This window comes from Megascapheus bottae, chromosome 16 (genome assembly GCF_031878675.1).
Source record: "Megascapheus bottae isolate mThoBot1 chromosome 16, mThoBot2.hap1, whole genome shotgun sequence".
In the NCBI taxonomy this organism is placed as follows: Eukaryota; Metazoa; Chordata; class Mammalia; order Rodentia; family Geomyidae; genus Megascapheus; species Megascapheus bottae.
The window spans coordinates 31,946,438-31,969,301 of record NC_143524.1 but is presented as its reverse complement, the minus strand read 5'-3'; the positions used below and the strand labels follow the sequence as shown (position 1 = coordinate 31,969,301).

The 22,864-nt window shown below is 41.3% G+C and overlaps 3 protein-coding genes across 3 annotated transcripts in view; all 3 read right to left on the bottom strand.

The window, feature by feature from the left end:
* Nucleotides 1-1,308: 1,308 nt before the first annotated feature.
* Nucleotides 1,309-3,402, bottom strand: LOC150053114 (serum amyloid A-5 protein-like). The gene is made up of 3 exons (XM_090348037.1): nt 3,318-3,402; nt 2,007-2,145; nt 1,309-1,569 (listed from the first exon to the last, which is right to left on the bottom strand). Exons 1-3 carry the CDS (start codon nt 3,400-3,402, stop codon nt 1,431-1,433), a joined length of 363 nt encoding a protein of 120 aa, XP_090204163.1. The 3' UTR covers nt 1,309-1,430.
* A 4,709-nt stretch (nt 3,403-8,111) lies between these two features.
* Nucleotides 8,112-22,864, bottom strand: part of LOC150053112 (BLOC-2 complex member HPS5-like) — a 27,242-nt gene continuing 12,489 nt past the window's right edge. The window contains exons 2-10 of the mRNA XM_090348036.1: nt 18,718-18,792; nt 17,363-17,940; nt 15,643-15,763; nt 15,291-15,446; nt 13,987-14,106; nt 13,316-13,429; nt 11,160-11,266; nt 8,901-9,171; nt 8,112-8,421 (exon numbers count right to left, since the gene is read on the bottom strand). Of these exons, the coding sequence (XP_090204162.1) occupies nt 8,361-8,421; nt 8,901-9,171; nt 11,160-11,266; nt 13,316-13,429; nt 13,987-14,106; nt 15,291-15,446; nt 15,643-15,763; nt 17,363-17,940; nt 18,718-18,719 (1,530 nt within the window). The 5' untranslated portion in view covers nt 18,720-18,792 and the 3' untranslated portion in view covers nt 8,112-8,360. The remainder of the gene's footprint in view (nt 8,422-8,900; nt 9,172-11,159; nt 11,267-13,315; nt 13,430-13,986; nt 14,107-15,290; nt 15,447-15,642; nt 15,764-17,362; nt 17,941-18,717; nt 18,793-22,864) is intronic.
* LOC150053113 (general transcription factor IIH subunit 1-like) overlaps nt 18,772-22,864 on the bottom strand; it is an 8,175-nt gene continuing 4,082 nt past the window's right edge. The window contains exons 5-7 of the mRNA XM_090349261.1: nt 21,030-21,120; nt 20,694-20,809; nt 18,772-18,792 (exon numbers count right to left, since the gene is read on the bottom strand). Coding sequence (XP_090205387.1) covers nt 18,772-18,792; nt 20,694-20,809; nt 21,030-21,120 — 228 coding nt within the window. The remainder of the gene's footprint in view (nt 18,793-20,693; nt 20,810-21,029; nt 21,121-22,864) is intronic.

The window sequence follows — 22,864 nt, the reverse complement described above, 5'->3', positions numbered from 1 at the left end:
AGAAGGATCCAACTTTAGTTTTCTGTAGACGCTTAATCAGTTCTGCCAGAATCACTTGTTGAAGAAGTTGTCTTTCTTCCAATCTATTTTTTTGGCTCCATTATCAAAGATTAGTTGGCTCTAGGTCTGTGAGTTAATAACTGGGTCCATAGTTCTATTCCATTGGTCCTCAGGCCTATTCTTGTGCCAGTAACAAGCTGTTTTGTCAACCATTATAGTTTTAATTGCAAATAATTTCTTGGAAATTACAGCTAGAAAATAGAGTTCAGGGGCCAGGAGTTTGACCTCTTGGTAGAGTACTTGCCTAGCACTCTAGTTCCATTCGGCAGTACAACATATGTAGAAAAGTTGGAATTGATGCTGTGGCACAACTAATACACTGCTGGCCTTGAGGAAAGCTCCAGGATAGTGCTCAGTAACTGAGTTCAAGCCCCAAGACAGGCAGAAAAAAAATCGAAATAGAGGCCAGTATCTGAATTTAGGGGTAAACAATTCATTTGAGAAATCCATCCCTGTTCCAAATAGGCCTGTAAGTAACACTGCAGGATCCCACTACATTCCCATGAATCCACTGCTCTCCTGGGCAGCTTCCTACCAAGACCCATTGCCATGGCCACAGAGCTGTATCCTCACTGGAATGAGATGCCCAGCACACACTAGCTGCTACCCAATGGATCACAGACTTGCCAGTGAAACACAAATGTCAGCCTCCAGGAAGACTCTTCTCATATGTATGCTTTTGCATTCCTTATTCTTAGCAGGAAATCCTGTCATCAATCAATAACCCCACCCACTGATACTTCAGTTTTCCAGGGCTACCTGGTTTCTCTGTCCTGAGTTGATCTGATGATCTTCTTTATTATACTCACTCTTCATAAATGTCACCTCCATAATTCTTTCCCATGTGATGGGCAGAAGAATCACACACTTTCACAAAGGGGTGACATCACATGAATGACCATTTTGACATGAAACAAGGCAATGAAAATACAGACACTGCCTTGCAGGCATTTCTCCCATAGAAAGGACAGGAAATGGTGACTAACTGGACCTGGAAAGTGTTACTGCACAGATGGCCAATGCGGCTGATGCTGGGGCAGGATACCACGAGTCATTCCTCTCATGGCTGTGGTCCCATCCACAGAGGCATGGGCCAGGGAGGAGTAAAATCTGGGCAGCACAATAGAGTGCATGGACATGAGGAGATCAAATACTACACCTCAGGCTTACACTGCACTCACCCCTTGTCACCAAACAGGCCCTGCTGACAGCAAAGAGTCACACCGAGATGCAAGAAATGTGGTTTCTGAAGCATTTATTAGGCAGCAATTCTGTGCTATGCCAGGTTCTGGGGACACAGATCTGAATACTTCAGGCCTCTGACCCCCCGACATTGTCGCCCATGTCTGGAGACAGAGTGAAGAGGAAGTTCAGTACTTGTCAGGCAGGCCAGAAGGTCTGAAGTGATTGGGGTCTTGACCACTGCGACCCCATTGGTTGGCTTTCTGGTCTTCTGCAACATCTTCGTGTCCCCTGCTCAGGAAACCCTGGAAATTCTCTCTGGCATCACTAATTGAGACAAGCAGGAGGAGGATTCACCACTATGCTGAATCCCACTCCCGTTCTCCCCTTTCCAAAAACAATTCAAATAGAAGCCTAGAAATCTCAGGAAGGAGAGACTAAATTACTGACCAAGCCCATCACAGATCTACTCCTCTGTGTACCTGGCCACAAACTGGACACAGAGCACCCAGAGAGGGAAGTCTGGGAATCACTACATAGCCTTCCAGGTTTCTAATTTCAAACAGGAGGATGCTTTATCATCCCTTCTCCGGCTCTGACTGAAACCGGGCTTGGATAGGGAGGATGGAAAGAATGCAGGCTGATAGTTAGGAGAAGGAAGAGCCACACCTAACCAGAACCCCTTCCAGAGTTCATCCTCTCCTGATCCCCCCAAGCAGTCAAGCTCTGCTCACCAGGCCTGTCATCCCCAGAACCTGCCTTACCTGATCACCTCAGCAGCCCAGGCACCCCCAGGGCCCCTTTGGGCAGCATCATAGTTCCCCCGAGCGTGAAAGTATTTGTCTGCCCCTATCCAGTTGGCTTCTTTCATGTCAGAGTAGGCTCGCCACATGTCCCAACCCCCTGTGTTGGAAAAGGCAAGAGGATATGGGGTGAACACAAAGAATCTGAGGAATCTGAGGACACCTTCTAGGGGAATTAAGGATGAAGCGTATTCAAACTTGCAGCCTATGGTCTTAGTAGTCTTAAATGCCATGAGTTAGGAACATAAGAACATTCCATGTGTTAGTTGCCTTCTACATATAATTCTAGGTTGACAATGTGTGTGTGTGTGTGTGTGTGTGTGTGTGTGTGTGTGTGTGTGTGTGTCAGAGCTTGAATTTAGTGCCTGGGTACTGTTTCTGACTTTTTATGCTCAAGGCTAGCACTCTACCACTTGATCTTATAGCTCCACTTCCCTCCACATAACTCATTACAGAACTTGAGCTGTGTTTTACTACTGTGAACTACTGGTAAAATATAATAATAGAGAGAATGTTTCTTTATAGAATAGGATCATTGAAGTTCCACATTATTGAAGAGTTGGGCCAGATGAAAGGTTGCTTTAATGTTCTCAATGAACTCAGGACCATGTCCTGAGTTCAAGACTCAGTACCAACACACACATACACACACACACACACACACACACACACACACACACACTATTCTAAAATGAAGCTACATACAATGGCAACTTCTGTAAGTAAGATGACAATACAGAAGCAGAGAAAGACTGCACATGTGCAATGCTTCTTCCTTGACTCCTATAAATGCATTCTTGCAAAATAATCGCACAAGCTTGACACATAAATGCCTTGCCCTTGCAAGATGTCTGCACTGATGCTATGGTGGCTTGAGGAAGCACTAGAGCAAGGAATCTCAGCTATGGAAGCAGACTCTCATCACCTGGATAAACACTCAGTGCACTGTTCACAGCCAAGGCCAAATACTAAGACTATGTGCAAGGAGGAAAATGGCAGGAGACACGGGTACTTGTTTAAGCTCTCCATGTGACTTGTGTGTACCTAACCCTATGAACAATGGGGTAGTAAGTAGACACATTATTCGCATGAGGTTGGCCTCATGCACAGCTGGGTTATGTCCTCTGGGATATAGCCTCCCACGCCTATATTCAGTCTACTTAAAGAAATGTTCCATTGCATTCTGCCTCCAAGGAAAGGACAATCTGAAAAAGTGGCTTCAGATTTCCGAGTTCTTGCGAACTCAGAGTGACCACCCTCCATCAGCTTTACCAAGAGTAGCCTCATGAACAAATGAAAGGATGCTGCTGGCTCCCAGGATCATGGAGCAGAAAATCAGGCCCATGAGAAGCTTCATTTTGCTGAAATGAAAGCAGAGGTTCAAGGAGACACAGCAGACTGGCACTTCCCTCTGCCCAGTGGTTCATTTCCACTGGTTCTCAGAGAATCAGATCTCTGTACCATAATTAGAAGATGCTCCAACCTTGTCCACCTAGACTTACAGTATCATGCTAAAGAATGACTGCATTCCATTTTTCATCTCAACTACCTCCAGCACCTTTCACTCGGTGTTTTGATATCATACCTGAAACTCTGCTTGAACTTGGAGAAATTAAAAACTGTACAAGTGGGGCTGGGAGTGTGACCTAGTGATAGAACGCTTGCCTGGCATGCATGAAGCCCTGGGTTGTTTTTTTTTTTTTTTTTTTTTTGTACCACGTACACAAAAAAAGCCAGAAGTGATGCTATGGCTCAAGTGGTAGAGTACTAGCCTTGGGTACGTTCAAGGACAGTGCCCAGGCCCTGAAATTCAAGCCCCAGGACTGGCAAGTAACAAAACAAAACAACAACAAAAAAATCCTAAGCCTACAAGTTTCGAGAATTGGAAAGTGTTACGGGAAGCCTCTTTTCACATATTGATCAATTGTGCCTATTTCATCACCATGGACAACTATTGCCAGCCAGAATCAGGAGATACAGGGCATCATGTGCTGACTGGCCCTGACAAAGCCCTGTTGCCTGTGAAGTGCTTAATGCAGGGTAGTGACTCCTATTCCTTTGGAATGGGGAACGCAGGTAGTAGTAGAGCATTCACTAGCCTTGAGCTGAAGAGCTCAAGGAGAGAGTCCAGGCCCAGAGTTCAATCCCCATGACTGACAAATCAATCAAGAAATAAAAGGGACAGCTAGAAATTGTTACTTTTAAGCTTCTGTCTGTGCTACTATTTTAAGATCTTAAGTTATAAGGCTTTGGAAGTTTTAGGAGAGCCTTTGATCTGAAAATAACCTTTTCAAAGACCTGACTTGTCAAGTACCCTGTGGTTAAATCCAGTTAAGAGGAAGCTTAAATTTTTCCACCACTTAATAGTTTTCATATTCTCTCGAGTAACTTTTGCCTATTTAGTTTTTCAGAATTGCTTAACATGGCATGGAAGAAAGCCCCCTGGGTTGGCTTTGAACCATGATCCTCAGATCTCAGCTTCCTAGGTAACTAGGATTATAGGCATGAGCCACTAGTGCTTGGCTACTTTTTTTTTTTTGCCAGTCCTGGGGTTTGAACCCAAGACCTGAGCACTGTGCTTGGGCTTTCTCAAGGATCGTACTCTATTATTTGAGCCACAGCACCACTTCCTGCTTTTTCTGTCTATGTGGTACTGAGGAATTGAACCCAAGGCTTCAAGGATATCAATGAGCACTCTACCACTAGGTTAATGCTCCTGGTCCCAGCTATTTTTTTTAAATAAAGAAGCATATTTCTGATTTTCCTACTTTGATCACTTTCAGTAAGTTAATGGATGGCTTGAATTTTTTTTAAAAAAAGAATATTTTGTAGTTTTGGAAAACGTTCAAAAGAAGTTACCAGCAGATGAGTGACAGCTTCACTGAAATCCCTGTAAAATAGAGTAGAATTCCAGAAGTCATTTTTATCCCCTTGTTGAGAGTTGCCAACTTCTCAGATTTCTCTACTTTTAAGAGTTATTTATACAATGTGAGTTCAAGGACTCTGGAGATTTCAGCATTCAGCATGAGGTGACACCATGGGTTTGAAGCAAAAGCCATGCATGGTAGTGGTTTTTCTCTGTGCTGGTGGCAACTGTTCTCTGCCTTTGGGTGTCAGCAGCACTGCTCTGACCCCTGGTATGCTTGGAGATGGCCCCGCCAGAGCGGTGATCTGATTGAGGTCCTCCTGGCACCTTCAGCTCCCGCCCTTCCAACCTCTAAGTCACCTTTTCCATGCACCTTGTGATGGTGGGGAGTCTTTTCACTTATAACATTGAAAATAGTCTTCACTTCTTGTTACACTCAAGGAGGGGAGGAAGAGAGGGAGAGAGGGAGAGAGACAGGGTAGGGAGGGCACATAATTTCTTTCATAGATCCTGTAAACATAGTACAGGTTCACCCTGTGTTCTGTGCTGCCCCCTGGTGAAAAAATACAAAAGCACATGTCTTTGTCCTGAAGCAATCCTGCCCTCAAGTCTGGAGTATACAAGATTTCTGAAGAAACATCATCCTGCACATAATAAAATGACAAACCCATGCTTCCCAAAGGCTGTGTCTGAACTGACACTGTGCTGGAGTTGTTGAAAATATCCTCCTTTCCTTTTGGTTCACATTTCTCACATGTATTTAGTGATCTGTCACATGCTCTAGAATCTTCATCAAAGCCACAGGTTCTTGAGTAGGAATGAGAGGTGAGTCATACTCTGTGGCTATTATTGCAGACATATTGCCCTTTTTCAGTTCAAGTCACTGTCTCGGGCTGTGTGGCCCATTGTGGCAGACTGGACAGGGTTAGGGATAAAATCAGTTACAATCCCCAATCTCAGGTGAAGTTGAACTGTTTGCTCTGGAAAGATACAATTAAAGGCTTGAAATTGCTATAAAATGGCACACCTCACAAATCATGTAAAAGGGGGACTGAAATGTCCATGAATATTTGTAGGAACTCCAGCTGCGATCACAGTGGGACTGTCAGCACAGATGCTTTCCTCCAGAGAGAGATTTGAGATAAGATGAAAAACAGTGAAAGTACAGGCTAAAAGACACTTTCAGAGGTGGAAGTGGGTCATCTTACATAGAGAGATAGACGGAAAACGACCATGTCATGTACCCCAGCTCAAGTTTATATTGGAAGACATTTTTTTTTCTATTTTGTTGGGAGCCAGAGTGGAATCAAACTGTACCTTGACTTGCATCAGATGATGGCTATATTGTCTTATTGCTTTCTGGCCCTATTCTATGTAAATGACCTGAGAATTACCATATGAATGTAACACCTGGAGGTTCCCTGGGAGAGGAGGAGGGAAGAAGGGGGAGTGGAAAATAAACGCGGCAGTCTCGGCAGTCTTTGCCTGGACTGCGGACATCCCGGACCCGGTGTGTCTGTCTCTCTTCTTTTTCTTCCTAGTCCTTGTCCCCTATTTCAGGAACCCCAATCTGCGAACCCTGGTTTGCTGCCGGTTGGCCCCGGCACTATTTACCTTGGTAGATGAAGTCAGGTGATATGGTTTGTGTCTGCTATCTCTTTCTGTGTGTACCATCTGCTGCCACATGCCCCACAAAGAACTATAGGGAAATCATTACATAGTATTTCTAATTCTTAGCCGCTATGTCTGAATAAGGCTGAGGGAAGGCCTGTACCTCACTACAAATGCACATTCAACATAACAAGTATAGTCACAGCCCAGGCAATGCTAGTGGGAAGATTTTCCACACCTCCCAAATTTCTAATTAACAGTGCAGGCTCCTCTCCCTGACAACCTCATCAATATGTCTAGTCAGTTAATATCCAGGTGTCATGTATGACAATAACTTATGTCTATGTTATAAATGGAAAGAGTTAGCTCATTTAATGCATTCAACACTTTATTCCAGAGTTTACCTACTACTGGAAGTTGCTCAGAAATAAAGCTCATGACAGTGAACTGTTCATCAGCTTTTACATTTATTAACATACCTATGTAAATGAGTAGGACTCTGACAAATGACAATTTAGGTACAAAACGTAAATAACACAAGCACTTTAACGTTACAGTTTTTATTAGTATTCACCTTTCTTCTAGCATGGCTTTTTAAAAATATTTTTAAAAGGGTCTGATTAATCAGGCACCAGTGGCTCATGCCTACAATCCTAGCTAGTTAGGAAGCTGAGATCTGAGAATTACAGTTCAAGACAGCCAGTCCCAACACAAAAGTCTATAAGACTCCATCTTTAAATAACCAGCAAAGCACTGGAAGAGAAGGCATGGCTCAAGTGATAGAGCACCAGCTGTGAGCAAAAAAGCTGAGCAAGTGCTCGAGGCCCTGAGTTCAAGCCCCAGTACTGACATGCACGCACGCGCACGCGCGCACACACACACACACACACACACACACACGCGCGCGCGTGCACAAAGTGCATGATTCTCTTTAGCTACTCTGTTTAGGAAAGGTTAAGAAAACACATTTCCAATAATAAATCAGTTGGGTTCAAATTAGAAAATGTCAAATAAATACTGGGAAAAAATAAATTAGCTCAAGGTAGCTACGGGCATCTTATATTGTTACTTATGTTTTGGTCGGTTATGAACTCTGGGCCTGGACACTGCCCAGAGTTCTTCAGCTCAAGGCTAGCACTCTACCAGTAGAGCCACAGAGCCACTTCCAGGGAAGATTTTTTTTTTTTTTTTTTTTTTGCCAGTCCTGGGCTTGAGCTCAGGGCTTGAGCACTGTCCTTGGACTTTCTCAAGGCTAGAGCTCTACCACTTGAGCCTCAGCACCACTTCCGGCTTTTTTTCTATATGTGGTACCGAGGAATCGAACCCAGGTCTTCATGCATGCTAGGCAAGCATTTTAACCACTAGGCCAAACTCCCGGCCCCCAGGGAAGATTTACATACCTAATTTGAATCTCCAGTATTTTGTTAGATGTGACAACTCTATTATTCCAGGCCTACCTGTTTGAGTTTTTTCTAGACTGTCTTAGACAAGACATAAAACAATACAACTCCAGTTAACATACTCTTCATTTAACAAAGAGCTTCTGGTCCCTAAACAGGATCATAATAGAAAGTAATTCTCCCAACTCACTAACAATAAGCAAATATGCTCATATATTAGAATAAATACTATGCAGTTATAGACTTTGGTTGAGAAACACTTAGGTCACAGAGCCACAAATGTCAAGGTACAGACACTAACAAGTGTAGCCCCAACAATTTGGCAGGGTTTAGGGGTGATGTCTTTCCTTCAGTAACACGTGCACTCAGACGGTTCAGGAGCATGATTCCATTTTTGTTTTTTTTTCCAAAACCTGATCACAATCTGCCAAATCTTCGCTACAGCTGCTGAGACCAGAGAAACCGATCACACTGTTCAAGCATGCTTTGGATCAAGGCTCTGGAATCACAAAGAAAAAAACACACAAATTTATCTGTAATTATTCATCACACACACACACAAAAGGTCTTAAAGCTACACCTAGAAGATTCAGAAGGTTGGGGCCAGGACTTTTGCCTGGTGGTAGAGTGCTTGCCTAGCATGTACCAAGACCTAGGTTCAATTCCTTGTACCGCATACACTGAAAAAAGCCAGAAGTGGTGCTATGGCTCAAGTGGCAGGGCTCTAACCTTGAGAAAGCTCAAGGACAGTGCTCAGGCACTGAGTTCAAGCCCAGGACTGGCACACACATAAAAAAAGATTCCATCTCCATGGAAGGAAAATTGGACATAGTGGCACATACGTGATCCCAACAACAACAGGAAGTCTAAACAAGATCACAGCTCAGGTGCACATCTGGACAGGAAGCAGGACACTATCCTATTAGGCTTCTATATTCTGCAAGCACCATAGGGAGGGGCATGACAGAATAGCCTTACCGCTGCCTTTTCTCAGCAATCCTCAGGATATCACAGGTTCTGGTAAACTTCTCAGACAACTCAAGGGCCAGACCACATTCCTGTAGTAGTGCCCAGGCCCGATCTGGACCCATGGCCTTAGCTAACAGAAGTGCCACATTCTCCACGTTGATGGGGGCAGGCCCATCACAGAAGGTCCCGTTTAGTGACTCCCGTGGAATCGGTCCTGTGCTCCTGTTCTGTATGAGATGTAGGAGAAGTTTCCATTCCTCTATAGTTTCTGGGATCCAACCTATAAACACATACAAAAAATGTTGGCTCTGCTCACTCCCACCATACTGCCTGCATTTAGAACATGGTCAAAACTGTAAAAACGTCTAATACCAAAACATAAATGCACTAAAGAACACAATGGCATATTTGCATTAAAACTGGAGAAATATTTCTGAACATTTTTTTAATAAACTGTTCAAAATTTGCTTGAAAATGCCTGGATAGGCAATAAGGAACAAAATGGACACAATCCCTAATCTTGGCATTGAGACTACTCCAGTAAAGACAGAACTTAAACATATAAATACATACCCTTCTCAGTGTTAAGTACTATGAAGGAAAAGAACAAGGAACCATTAGAAAGAATCTGAGAAAAACTCTATGAGTGACATTTAAGCTGAAAGATGAGACAAGCTTGGAAGACACATGTGGCCTATGGAAGATACAGGCTTGTAATAGGGAATGAGGAATGGAGGGGAGGGGACCTGCATTTGTAACACAGGAAAGAGATTACGTGAAGAGGGGCTGGGAGTTTGGCCTAGTGATAGAGTGCTTGCCTAGCATGCATGAAGCCCTGGGTTCAATTCCTCAGTACCACATACATAACATACATAGAAAAGGCCAGAAGTGGTGCTGTGGCTCAAGTGGTAGAGCTCCAGGCTTGAGAAAGTCCAAGGACAGTGCCCAGCCCCTGAGCTCAAGCCCCAGGACTGGCCAAAAAATAAAAGAAAAGAAAAGAAAAGAAAAGAAAAGAAAAGGAAAGAAAAGAAAAGAAAAGAAAAGAAAAGAAAAGAAAGGCCTGGGTCTGAACAGCAGGCACAACACTTACTAGTTGTCCTCTCTGGGCCTCAATCATAACATCTAGAACGTGAAAATAATAGCAACTACCCTAGGAGTTTATTATTTCTTGTAAGACAGCAAATGAAGACATGCATGAGGGCCAACAAGACATGGTAGTACACACTTTGAATCCCAGGGAGATAGGAGGATCACCCAGTCAAGGCAAACCTTAAAGAACCTGAGCTCAGGGGTTTGGGAGTTGGCCTAGTGGTAGAGTGCTTGCCACATATGCACAAAGACCCAGGTTCAATTCCTCAGTACCACATACATAGAAAAAAGCCGGAAATGGTACTGTGGCTCAGGTGGTAGAGCTCTAGCCTTGAGAAAGCCTAGAGACAGTGCACAGGCACTGAGTTCAAGCCCCAGGAGTGGCAAAACAACAACGAACCTGAGCTGGTGCCAGTGGCTCATGCCTGCAATTCTAGTGTCCCTGAACTTCATTTGCTCAAGGCTAGCACTATACCACTTGAGCCACAGCACCACTTCCGGTATTTTCTGTTTATGTGATACTGAGGAATTGAGCCCAGGGCTTTGTGCATGCTAGGCAAGCATTCTACCACTAGGCTACACTTCTGGCCCCAATTAACCACTTTAATCCCCAATTAAAAAGCCAAAAGTGGGGCCAGAGTTTGGCCTAGTGGTAGAGTGCTTGCCTAGCATGTATGGAGACTCAGGTTCAATTCCTTGGTACTACATACATAGAAAAAACGAAAAAGAAAAGCCAGAAATGGTGCTGCAGCTCAAGTGGTCGAGCTCTTAGCCTTGAAAAAGTCCAAGGACAATGCTCAGGCCCTGAGTTCAAGGCTTAGGACTGGAGCCTCCAGAAGTGGAGGTATGGCTCAAGTGGTAGGATACGCTAGCCCAAAACAAGTCTTTTGCTTAAGTGATAGAATACTGTGAGGTTCTGGGATCAAACTCAAGTACAACAAAATAACAAAAAAATAAAAAGCATATGGAAAACATACAGTATATTTTATATTACTCAAAATATATTAAGTATTCATTAAATAGAAGAAAACTTGTAATATATTAAAGGTTTAAAATGTACAAATTAGACAACTAGAATAATATATATGATTCTTGAAATGTTCACCAAATTTCTTTACTCAAAAGCATAGAGACTTGTAAAATACTCTAACGAATAATAACCAACAGAGATTTACACACCATTGTCCCCTTCCATCAGGCTCATATCATTCAGATACACAATGTTGGTAAAGGCTTCTCTTCTCCTTTCCAGCTCCAAACAGAGCGTAAGATATCCAGGCCAGAAACTTTGAAGAGATCAAATTGAAGTTAATAAGAGGCAGTGAATTTACCCAGAAGCACACTGTCTCACTCGGTGGCTCACGTCCGTAATCCTAGCTACTCAAGTTGCTCACATCTATAATCCTAGCTACTCAGGAGGCAGAGATCTGAGGATCAAGGTTCAAAGCCAGCCAGGCACTAAAGTATTAAAGTCCATGAGACTTTATCTCCAATTAACCACCAAAAACCAGGAAGTGGTACTGTGGCTCAAGGGATAGGGTGATAGCCTTGAGCTGAAGAGCTCAGGGAGAGCACTCTAGCCCAGGAAAATAAAATACAAAAATACAATAAAAATACAATATAATACAAAAAAGTAAATATAGGACCAGGAGTTTAGCCTAGTGGTAGAGTGCTTGCCTAGCATGCACAAAGACCCAGGTTCGATTCCTTGGTACCACATACATAGAAAAAAGCGAGAAATGGTGGCTCAAGTGACATCATAAGATATCACCAAGCAAAAACAACAACTTGATTACTGTTCCTCTCACTGGACCCACAATCCTTCTTTGCAGAGCTGCTTTACTCATCAGGCCTCAAAGGGCTTGCCCCCTTAATCTCACCTTCCCCCTGACTCCTTACTGAGGAGATTTTCATTTCTCCCTTCTTAGAAATCTTTTATTGTAACTGATACTACATAATCCAGTGCTAGTGCTTAATGAAATACTTCTACATGCTTGAGAAATGGGGCCAGCAACTGAGCAGAGGGAATGAAGAACTAGCAAGATGCTGTCTCTAATACATGTACAAAAATAAAAGGCAAAGACATCTATTGTCACAAACAGTACTTTTACCTTTAGCATATGGAATTCTTTTTTTTACTAAGGTGGAATTTATTTACATTTGTTTAGAATGTTCAAATAATACATGTTACATGTGATGAGTTCTCACAAATACATACACCTGTGCATGTCCTATTCCAAATGTTGTTCATTCAATTAGATAGAAAACATTTTAATCACACCAGAGAGCTTCTTCAATGTCCCTTCCCTATTCAAACTCCAAGCCCAGACAACCCCTATTCATATTTCTGTTCTCTATTGAAGAATTTCAAACAAATGACAGAAGATATGCAAGGCCCCTGGCTTTATTATCTCAGCAGAGGCATGATGTTTTTTGTTTTGTTTTGGTTTTTTTTGCCAGTCCTGGGCTTGAGCTCAGGGCCTGAGCACTGTCCTTAGACTTTCTCAAGGCTAGAGCTCTACCACTTGAGCCTCAGCACCACTTCCGGTTTTTTTCTATGTATGTGGTACCAAGGAATTGAACCCGGGTCTTCGTGCATGCTAGGCAAGCACTTTAACCACTAGGCCAAACTCCCAGCCCCATTTTATTGATTTTTAAAAATGTAAGAATGTACTCAACATTTCACCTAATTAGATGTTACATGTTTTGGTTCATTTCAGCATGAGCTGTTACACATAAAGCTATCTTGAACTTTCATGTGCAAGGCATACATTTTCTTTCTCTTGAAGAAATGTTTACAGGTGAAACAGCTAGGGAAAAATGTGTTCACCACACTATTAAAGTTAGCCTGAATGATAGCCCTGTGGACTTTGGGAATAGGGGCCAGATTTGGTTCAGTATTTTACCATTATTTTACACAGAAAACATTAATTAGGTATTTTTTATTTAATAATATTCATATATTTAAAAAATAATATAAAAGAATGAGAAAAATGTCTGAAAGGCATAAAATTACCTATAATTTTAATTACAAATATAACTAACCAGAATTAAGTTTATCCCAGTTTTGTACAATTCTTTTTCTCCTTTTGACTGTTTTTTTCCTTTTGGCTTTCCCTTTTTATTTTCATACCTAGTGAACAATTTTCTTTTTTTTTAATATAGATTTTATTAACATTGATTTTTATATCATGTTTAATAAATAAGTATTCAAGAAAAGAATGCAAATGGAATTCTTAAGTAATGAAGGAAATCATTTCAGGCCCTTTACCACAACATTATCCACTGAAATGATTCTGATATTAACTTCAGCATCTGTAGAAATCCTCACTTACCCACAAGACTTGCAGATGTCAGTCATCTTCTCTTTGGTTGTAAAATCTGCAGGAAGTTTCACTAGATGAAGAATCAGTTGGCTATAACCCCAGGAAAGTAAGTGTGAATGAGGCCTGTGAAAGAAAAAAGTATCAGTAAACCAGAGAGTTTATTAGTCATCTGACTGCCAAGACTACAGTTTAATTTCATCTATTATTCTATTTTTCCAACATTTATTCTTGGCTTTTGAAAAATTAAAAACAGTGACTTTTCCTGTAATGTGTTTATTTAAAACAAAACAAAAAAAACCAAACAAACAAAAAAACAAATTCAGGGATAGGACTGTGGCTTGGTATCTGTGTGCTTGCTTAGCATGCAGGAGGCCAGGGTGCAATCCTAGAATCTAAAAGGAAGGGGGAAAAAAAAGCCTATAATCCTATCACTTATATGTACAAATAAGATAGAATTTTTAAGGACTATAAGAAAGTCTTCCCTGGAGGAAAACTAAGGAATATATTTGATATAATTATCAGTGTTTAATTTCTGCAAATTACATATGAAGAATATTTTTCTTATTGAAAGATTGTATTAACACTGATTTCTGCATCATATTTCAGATGTCACGTTTAACAAACAAGTTCAGAATCTTTATGAGGTCATATCTAGAAATGTATTGACAATTCTTCCGTACCTGGGATGTCCTTCATTATCCATAGTGCTTGTGCTGGGTGGAGCATCATGGGACACCGCCAAAAGCAACCAATCCAATCTTAAAGATTCCGGTTGTAGAAGAGACTCAAGAAAAGATGACCTGAGAGAAGGTTGGGGAGGAAAAAATTCAACTTTTATGAGAAGAAACAGTAAGGGGGCATGAAGAAAATATGAAGGAATCAATGGGAATACAACAGATGAAATAACTTGAAAACTCTTCTATTACAAAATGTCTTGAAATGCTGGTGGAAATGTAAGTCTTCTAAATGAATAGCTGAGCCTTAAGATAATAAGGAAAAGGTCAAAGGGCTAAAAAGCAAAAATAATGGATAAATGATAGTGTGGCAAGAATGCAATGACCAAATGAAAAAAAGAAGGAAGGAAGTTGTCAGTCTAATAAGCAAATGAGAGTTTATAGCTACAGAGATGACTGGAAAACAATCTGAAGACATAAGCAAAGCAATGGAACTGGAGTCAACCCACAAAAAGCTAGGGTATGTCAATGGAGAGGCGGCAGCAGATCCCCTCACTGCATAAACAACAAGAAGCTATTTCTATTTGTTTGTTTTTTTATCAGTCCTGGGGCTTGAATTCAGGGCCTGAGTGTTGTCCTTGGGCTTTCTCAAGGCTAGCACTCTACCCCTTGAGCCACAGCATCACTGCCGGCTTTTTCTGTGTATGTTACCAAGGACTCAAACCTGGGTCTACATGTGGGCTAGACAAACACTGTACCACTAGGCCAAACTCCCAGGCCAGAAGCTTCTCTTTTTTAACCTCACCACTGAATCAAGGATTTTATTTTACACTGATGATCTTGGAATTGGAAAGGGGGTAGGGGGATATAAAGAAGTATGATTTTGTTGTTGTTGTTGTTGGTCATGGGACTTGAACTCTGGGCCTAGACACAGTCCCTGAGCTCTTCAGCTCAAGGATACTGCTCAACCCCTTGAACAACAGCACCACTTCCAGCTTTTTTTCTGGTGGTTAACTGAAGATAAGAGAGTCTCACAGGCTTTAGTGACCAGGCTGGCTTTGAACCTCGATCATCAGATCTCAGCCTCCTAAGTAGCTAGGATTATAGATGTGAGCCAACACGGTGGCTAAAACTATGATACTTTGTGGTATGTGTTGTGAAATATGGAAGAATGGCAGAAGATTCCTATTCCCCAAATCTACAGTAGATGACTCAACTCTATGGTACTTAATGAGAAAAATGGGATAGCTGCTAAGTAAAGAGAAACAGTATCCTATCAAAAGGAAAAGAGCAAATGTACTCTTTCTCACCTCTGATCTTCAGGCCTTGATTTCACCAAACTGTCTAAATAGGCCAAAAACTGAACAGGATGCTGATGACAAAGCTTCATGATATCTGAAGGCAAAATGGATGGATAGAACCTGACTAAGGATCTCAGGGCAGATTCCCCAAACTTCTCATACAAGCTGCATTTGAAAACAGAACACAATGATGATCAACTTCAGTAAAATCACATAACCAGGGCTACATTAAGTACTCACTATAAATGAAAATATAACAGCATGAAGCTGTCCAATTTGCAAATTAGTAAAACTGTGGAGGCTAAGACACAAGAAAATGCTTGTGATTTCATTGTTATAAAGAACATTCAGAAAAACATACCAGGTAGCATAAGCAATCAACAGAGGACTATCAAAAGGAACCGAGGCTTCTAACAACTTTAATCTTGTTGGTAGGTCTCCTTCTCCCATCTCCATATATGTAGAATTAGAACTCGCCATTTCTGAAAGATAAAGCATAGACTTTGCCTTCACTTTTCTGTGCAAATATTCAAGATATGAACATACTCATTCAGTGTCCATTACTCATGTACTTGTTGTGGTATATAGGTCCTCTGTTTGCTAAGCATTTGTTTTTTATTGGTCATTTCTTTGTTGTTTTAAGATATATAGTCTAGGCTGTCCTCTAACTTGTAATCCTAATCTCTTCCTACTGGACACATGAACAGGTTTCATTTTCCAGTTTCCTTGGCACATTACGTAGCACTATGGGAAAGAATTCTCACCCAAAGAATGTGGGCAGAAGCTGGGTGCCAGTGGCTCATGCCTGTAATCCTAGCTAATCAGGAGGTTGAGATCTGAGGATCACAGTTCAAAGATAGGCCAGGCAGGAAAGTCCCTGTGACTTTTTTTTTGGAGGGGGGTTGTTTGGTTTTTTGTGGGTCATGGGGCTTAAACTAGGCCTGGGCGCTGTTCCTGAGCTCTTCAGCTCAAGGCTACCGCCCTACCCTTGAGCTAAGACCCACTTCTTGTTTTCCCTTTTTTTTTTTTTTTTGCCAGTCCTGGGCTTGGGCTCAGGGCCTGAGCACTGTCCTTGGACTTCTTTAGGCTAGCACTCTACCACTTTAGCCTCAGCACCACTTCTGGCTTTTTTCTTTGTATGTGGTACTGAGGAATCGAACCTGGGTCTTCATGCATGCTTGGCAAGCACTCTACCACTATGCCAAACTCCTGGCTCTCCCTGAGACTCTTATATCCAATTAACTGCCAGAAAACCAGAAGCGGCAGTATGGCTCGAGTGGTAGAGTGCTAGCCTTGAGCTGAAGAGCTCAGGGACAGTGCCCAGGCCCAGAGTTCAAGCCCCATGACTGACCAAAAGAAAAAAGAATGTGGGTAGAGAAAGAGGGAGAGGGAAAGACTAGGCCAGCTAGATCAAAGAGCATGTTCTGGTGCCTTCCCTTGAACACAACAGGACACCCTTAATCACAACTGTAAGCAAGTATGAAGCTTAAATAACAGAAAGAGCTTGAAATGCTACCACATGGAAGAGAGTTGCTCATTGACTTAGAACACCATCCTGAACTATTATATGAACAAGAAAAACATGCCTACTATATCTGAGTTACTACACTATGAGATATTTATGAAAGCAATTTAGCCTATGCAACTAATAATCAGTTTCCTCATCTACAAAATAGAAGAGCCTTGTGTGCTCTGAGTTTTATAAGGATGCAATGATATCTGAAATGTTATATGGCATGTAGCATATTCAATAAATGGTATATATTTTCTATGTTAGTAAATTACATAAGGAGATTTTCTTGCTTTCATAGGTTCATTTTCATATTTCTTACTTTAACCCCAAGTGCTCCAGTACTGCTGTATCATTTTCTGAATGTGTAAGAAAAATGAAACGAATTCCTTATACTAGAGTAGTAGCAAGTTAAACCAAGGTTTGAAGAAACACTAAATTTAAATGAGTAGAAAACAGAGTAGGGAGCTGACCAGGGGCAATTTTCCTTTTTTTAAAAAACCCTGAAGCTCCAAAATGTTACTTCTCTCTACTTTAATATCCACCTTTGATAAGACAAACTGATCATTACCTTTCAAACCTTCAATAAAAGTATTCCAAACATAAGGGCTATTAGGGTAACTAAGTTTGATACTCTCCTTTGCCCTTTTCAAGTCCAGGAGGAAAAAATATGTCTTTAGGAATTGGCAAGCCAAAACTTCAGGAGAGCACTGCTGCAATGCATGGCCCGCACGTTCATCTGGGCTTTTCGCGGTAGAACTCAGTACATTCAGTTCCAAACACAACGTCGTCAATTCAGCGAGATCCTTTTGGAGGCTGTTTGGGATGGCACATGGAGCACATACTCGAAAAATGTCATCCAGCGGCTCCCTGAGACTACTTACAGACTCACATTCTACTTGACAAACAGTTTCTTCAACACTTAAGCAGGCCCTTTTTTCTTCTTCATTATCTTCATCTACTCTTCCCTTTTGTGACTCACAAAGCAGTAGTACATCCTGGTTCGATTCCACAAGTAAACTGCCAATATCTGAAATGCCTGCAAAGTCTTTCACAGCAAATGTTTTTTCTAAGTGTAAAGGCCACTCTTGTAAAACCATTCTCAGAGACTTCGGTTCAAATAAAACAAGAGGGTCCAATAGCTTGGTCCTATGTGAAATAAGTAAGCATGAAATTTAGATTTCATATACTTTTAAAAAATGTATTATTACATGTTAGAGGAATTTTACTGATAAAAACAAGTTCCTTTAAGCTAGGTGCAGTGGCTCACACCTGTAATCCTAGAAACTCAGAGGCTGAGATCTGAGGATCAAGGTTCAAAGCCCCCCCAGGTACTAAAGACAATGAAATTCCGATTTCTAACTAACCACTAGAAAACCAAAAGTGGCACTGTGGTTCCTCAAGGGGTAAGGCGGTAGCCTTGAACAGAAGAGCTCAGGGATAGTGCCCAGGCCCAAAGTTTAAGCCCCATCACTGACAAAAACAACAACAAAAAAACAAGTTCATCTGATATGTAACTTTTTAAACTCTTTTTTTTTGTTTGTTTGTTTGTTTTGTTTTTTTTTTCTGCCAGTCCTGGGCTTGAGCTCAGGGCCTGAGCACTGTCCTTGGACTTTCTCAAGGCTAGAGCTCTACCACTTGAGCCTCAGCACCACTTCCGGCTTTTTTCTATGTATGTGGTACCGAGGAATCGAACCCGGGTCTTCATGCATGCTAGGCAAGCACTTTAACCACTAGGCCAAACTCCCGGCCCACTTTTTAAACTCTTAAGTAACAAGTATGTCAACAAAGCAATACAACAGAGAACACTGCCTGCAGTATGTTACTAATTCTTGAATTTCAATGGCAAACAAGAACACCTTGGTAGCATGACTGATGAGATCTAAAAAGGACCCCCATTTGCTATAAAATTCTGTTCACACTCACATTGCTTCTGCTGTGGCTGATGTGAGCTCTTGGAACCTGTCTTCTGATGGTTGGCTAGTTATTTCTTTTGTCTCCCTAGAAAAGTATGAAAAATTAAATAATACAAGAGTTAGAAGAGATCCAAGATTTCCAGACAAATATCTATACACTCTTAATATGTGACAAGTATTTGTACTTCAGGACACATTGCTGAAAGAGTTCCTTTTTTCTTTCTCAAATTACCTTTATGAAACACTTCCTTTTTTGATTCACCAAGCAATAGCAACAACCTAGCTCTGTCAAGCTTCAGAGCATTAATGACTTACTCAGTTATAGGCCAATTAGAAGCAAAGGTCCAATACTGTAATCACCCTGCTTTTTTCTAAAACAACTGACATCCCAGAAATTTGATGAAATTACAAGAAAGGAAGGGGTCTAGCATAGGAGAAAGATTGAAGTACTAGGCTAAAAAAAAAAAAAAATTGGGGGCGTGGGGCTCGGGGCGGTGTCCCTGAGCTCTACAGCTCAGGGCTACCTCCCTACCCTGGAGTCAAGCCCTCTGAAAAATCTCCAATTCACCCGAAACTGAGAAAGGATTAAAAAGTGACTAATTTACACAAGGAAACAGGGCAGAGAGCTGGGCCTAGTGGTATAGTGCTTGCCTAGCATGCATGAAGCCCTGGGTTCAATTCCTTGGTACCACATACACAGAAAAAGCTGCAAATGGTATTGTGGCTCAAATGATAGAGCATTAGCCTTGAGAAAGCCCAAGGCCAGTGCCCGGGCCCTGCGTTCAAACCACAGGACTGGCAAAAATAAATAAATAAAATAATAAAAGGAAACAGTTCCACTACTGGTTAGTAGTGGTTATAGGTTATAGGTCATTTCTACTTTTCAACTTTCTCAGTGGTCAGCAAACATCTCTGTAACTAAATGTCTGTACACATTTTTTTTCCCCTTTAGGGTAAATTTCTAAATGATAACTTTCTATGTCAAAGAATTTAGGAGCAGTTTTTTTTTTTTTGGGGGGGGGACACAGTCCTGAGGCTTGAACTCAGGGTTTGGGCACTGTCCTTGGACACTTTTTGCTCAAGGGTAGTGCTTTGTCACTTGAGCCACAGGGTTATTTCTGGCTTTTTCTGTGTATGTGGTACCGGGGAATGGAAGCTAGGCCTTCGTACATCCTAGGCAGGCACTCTACTGCTAGGCTACGATCCTGGTCCTTAACAGCAATTTTATAAAAGGACTTTTCTTTTAGCAATGTAGCCAAAAGCAGACATTTTGAGTACCACATTTTTTTTTTTAAATTCAAATCAATGGGTGAGAAATGTGTGGGATTTTGTTTTTGCTTAATTGTAGCTATTATTGAGTATCAGGGAGAAACAGGCCACTTACATTTTTTTTGTTTGTTTGTTACAATACCACTAGGGATTGAACTCAAGATCTGGTAATGTCCCTTAGCTTGTTCACCTGAGGCTAGCACTCTACTACTTGACCACAGTGCTACTTTTGACTTTTCCAGTAGTTATGATTACACGCATGAGCCAATGGAAGAAAGAACAAAAAGCATCACTTGCTATGTAGTTTAAACTATTCTCAAACTTGAGACACATGCTACTACTGTTGACTGCAACTTTCTTTTTCAGATAGGGTCTCATGTTTCTTTACCCCTTCCCTTTCTCTCTTTCCTTTCGTCCTTCTCCAGTCAGAGGGCTCAAACTCAGGGCCTGGGCACTGTCTTACTCCTTGGCCTGGGCATTATACCTGAGCTGAGCTAAGGCAACTGCCCTACCCCTTGAGCCATAGCACCACTTCTGGTTTTCTGGCGGTTAATTGGAGATAAGAGAGTTTCACAGTCTTCAGTGCCAGGGCTGGCTTTGCACTGTGATCCTCTGATCTCAGCCTCCTGAGTAGCTAGGATTATAGGTGTGAGCCACTAGGCTCACAGTAACATTTTCTAACTTCAAAATAACATAATCCATTAGTAAGGTTCTAACCTTTTCTTCTAGGAATGGTGTATTAACAGGAAAGCAGGACCAAAAATGCCGGAGAAGTTCTCCAACAGCCACATACAAATGTTTCAATTCAGACTGAATATCATTTGGCACCATCTCTGGAAAAAAAAAAAAAGGTCCATATGATAAAAGTTATTTTCTATACAAAGTCTCTAAAAACCACTTAAGGTGTCAGGAGTACAGCTCAGTAGCTGAGTGAATGTTTAACATGCATGAGGTGCCAAGCCGATTTCAGAATTGCTTCAAAGAGAAAGCAAGGGTTGCTCTTCAGAGATAATGACAAAAGGACAGAAGTAGCAGATTGCCTGGTGTGCGTACGGTTTATGGCTTGCTGTGATCCTCCCTGCATAAGTGCTCCTCCAGGTGACAGTGCTGTGATGGTACTGCTAGCAGCATTACTTGAGAGGACCTGAAAGAAATGACACAAGGAAATAAATCTTCCTCTTTTGTCAGTTACCATTTAATATTTGAGTTTTATAGTAAAAGGTTCAGTTAAAAACTTTTTTTCCTGAATAATACATATCTATAGCAATGACAGTTACCTACTTCCTTGAGGTCAAAAACAGTCTGGATAGAAAAGCTTACATTCCAGTAATATAATAATTTCCTTCCATTAGTAGTTTTGCTTTCTGACTTTAATCTGCTACATTTAAGTATGATCTACAAATATTCAATGGAAAAAGCCAGAAAAAAATACAAAAAAATTATGATGTGATCATAAGACTGGACATCTTAGCCAGCACACCTATAACTCTAGTCACAGTTCCTCTAGTTACTTTAGGAGGCTGAGATCCGAGGACTGCAGTTGGAAGCCTGCCTGAAAAAGTCTGTGAGAGACTTATTTCCAATTAACTACCAGAAAACCGTTAGTGGAGCTGTGTGACTCAATGTGGTAGAGCTCTAGCTTTGAGTGAAAAAGGTCAGGATGAAAAAAAAAAAAAAAAAAAAAGCCAGAAGTGATGCTGAGGCTCAAGTGGTAGAGCTCTAGCCTTGAGAAAGTCCAAGGACAGTGCTCAGGCCCTGAGCTCAAGCCCAGGACTGGCAAAAAAAAAAAAAGGTCAGGATGGCACCTAGGCCCCCTGAGTTCAAGGCACATGAAAGACAAAAAAAAAAAAAGAAAAAAACATCTTAATGTATAAGGAAGTACAGACTTCTTAGCTACGTGTGGAAAGGAGTAGTGAAGACTGGTTGAAGACAGGACTGGAAAAGTGGGCTTGTAAAGGTTCTTTTAACATTAACACATCTTAACTGGAAAAATGAATGTGATTCATTATGATAGTTCTGTGCATGCCTATAATGTACAATGATCATCCACCCTCCTCCTTTCACCACTCTTCTGCCTCCACATCCAGTCTTTATTAATCACGTTTTCCAAAACCCCTCCTTTCTACCAATGCCCCCCAGTCTGGGTATGTGATTCTTTTTTGTTTTTGCCACCTAAGTTGGGGGTAGAGGAAGAAAAGGTCCTACTGCCAGAAAGCAGCACTCAATCTACTAATTAATAATAAAAGAGGCAGTGTAGGTTAAGCTGCAGTGATGAGACTGAGCATATGCTTTTAGATAAGATTTTCCCAATAAAACCAAGTATATAAGAAAATAGTAGCAAACAATACTATTTTTTTTAATGTTTTTAGATCCTCTTTCACTATGCCAACCATCTTTTTTCCTACTTTTTGATCTTTTTTTTTCAGTTTATTTAACAGACTCCTCCCTGCCCCGTCCTGCTGGTACGACTAGAGATTGAACTCATGACCTGTGCTCTGTCTCTAAGCCTTTTCTCTCAAGGCTGGCATTCTACCACTTAGCTACAGCTCTACTTCTGGCTTTTTGCTGGTTATTTGGCAGTAAGTGTCAAGATCACCATCTCAGGCCCCCTGTCTGTTTCCATGGGCAGTTCCATCTTTCTCTTTGAAATAAACATCTCTTCTGCTCAAGTTTAAAAAAAAAAAAAGAAAAGTCTTTTGCATTTGTCTGCCTTGGCTGGCTTCAAGCCTTAATCCTCATGTCTTAGCCTCCTGAGTAGCTAGAATTACAAGTATAGCCAACATTTCCTAGAAGAGTATCTTTATACCTAATTAAAATGTTACTGATATAGTTCAATCTGGATGTTTGTATAAATGGAAGAACAGTAAGAATTCTAATCTTTAAATAGA